This window comes from Geospiza fortis, unplaced genomic scaffold (genome assembly GCF_000277835.1).
Source record: "Geospiza fortis unplaced genomic scaffold, GeoFor_1.0 scaffold2, whole genome shotgun sequence".
Classification (NCBI taxonomy): domain Eukaryota; kingdom Metazoa; phylum Chordata; class Aves; order Passeriformes; family Thraupidae; genus Geospiza; species Geospiza fortis.
Window position 1 is genome coordinate 600,211 of NW_005054366.1, and position 677 is coordinate 600,887.

The following is a 677-nucleotide window of genomic DNA, read 5'->3' on the forward strand; positions in this document are numbered from 1 at the left end:
AGGCCCCGCTGGGGGCGGCCGCAGGGCCCCGGCGCCCTCCGTGAGCAGCCCGTGCGGCCGCACCGGGATCTTGATGGACTTGAGTGCGTACAGGTCCTGCTCCCGGATGAAGTTGTTGACGCGTTTGATATCTGCAACCTAAGGAATCCAGAAAGGACACAAACAGTGAGAGCAGGACAGCCCAGGAGTGAGGCAGGAAGCAGCTACAAAACCAGAGTGCAAGGAGCCATCAGGGAATAAAAGCAAGCTCTGGATGCAGGTGGTTTGATGTTCTGAGAGATTCTCCAGCAGTTCCAGGGGTGCTCCAGGCCTGCAGGATAGAGTCAATCCCCTGTGAAACCTCCATCTCTTGTACCTGCTGTATTTTGCTCCATACTGCTCTTCCTTCCCCTTGCTTTCTTTGCCCTTCTCTCAGTTAAGGCAAGAAGAATCTTTTTAACTAACAGATCCGTTTAAAAACTATTTTCATACCTTACACGAGTGCTTAAGGTGAGAGCACAACACCACCAGTGTGAGCATCTCCTGCTCAGGAAATTATTTCAGAGTGATCAGAGCTCCATTTTGGGAGCACACCAGTTGTGAAAGCAAGGGCACAGCCTGGAGAGCAGGCACGAGCATCCTCTGCTCAAGGAACACCTCTCTGCTGCAGGACAGAGCTCCTCCAGCCCCTTCCTCCT

At 53.2% G+C, this 677-nt stretch overlaps 1 protein-coding gene across 1 annotated transcript in view; it reads right to left on the reverse strand.

Annotated features, from left to right (window-relative positions):
- The window catches only part of LYSMD4 (LysM domain containing 4), a 7,008-nt gene that overhangs the window by 2,233 nt on the left and 4,098 nt on the right, over positions 1-677 (reverse strand). Inside the window, exon 2 of the mRNA XM_031059731.1 lies at positions 1-138. This exon is cut by the window's left edge and continues 2,233 nt beyond it. Coding sequence (XP_030915591.1) covers positions 1-138 — 138 coding nt within the window. The remainder of the gene's footprint in view (positions 139-677) is intronic.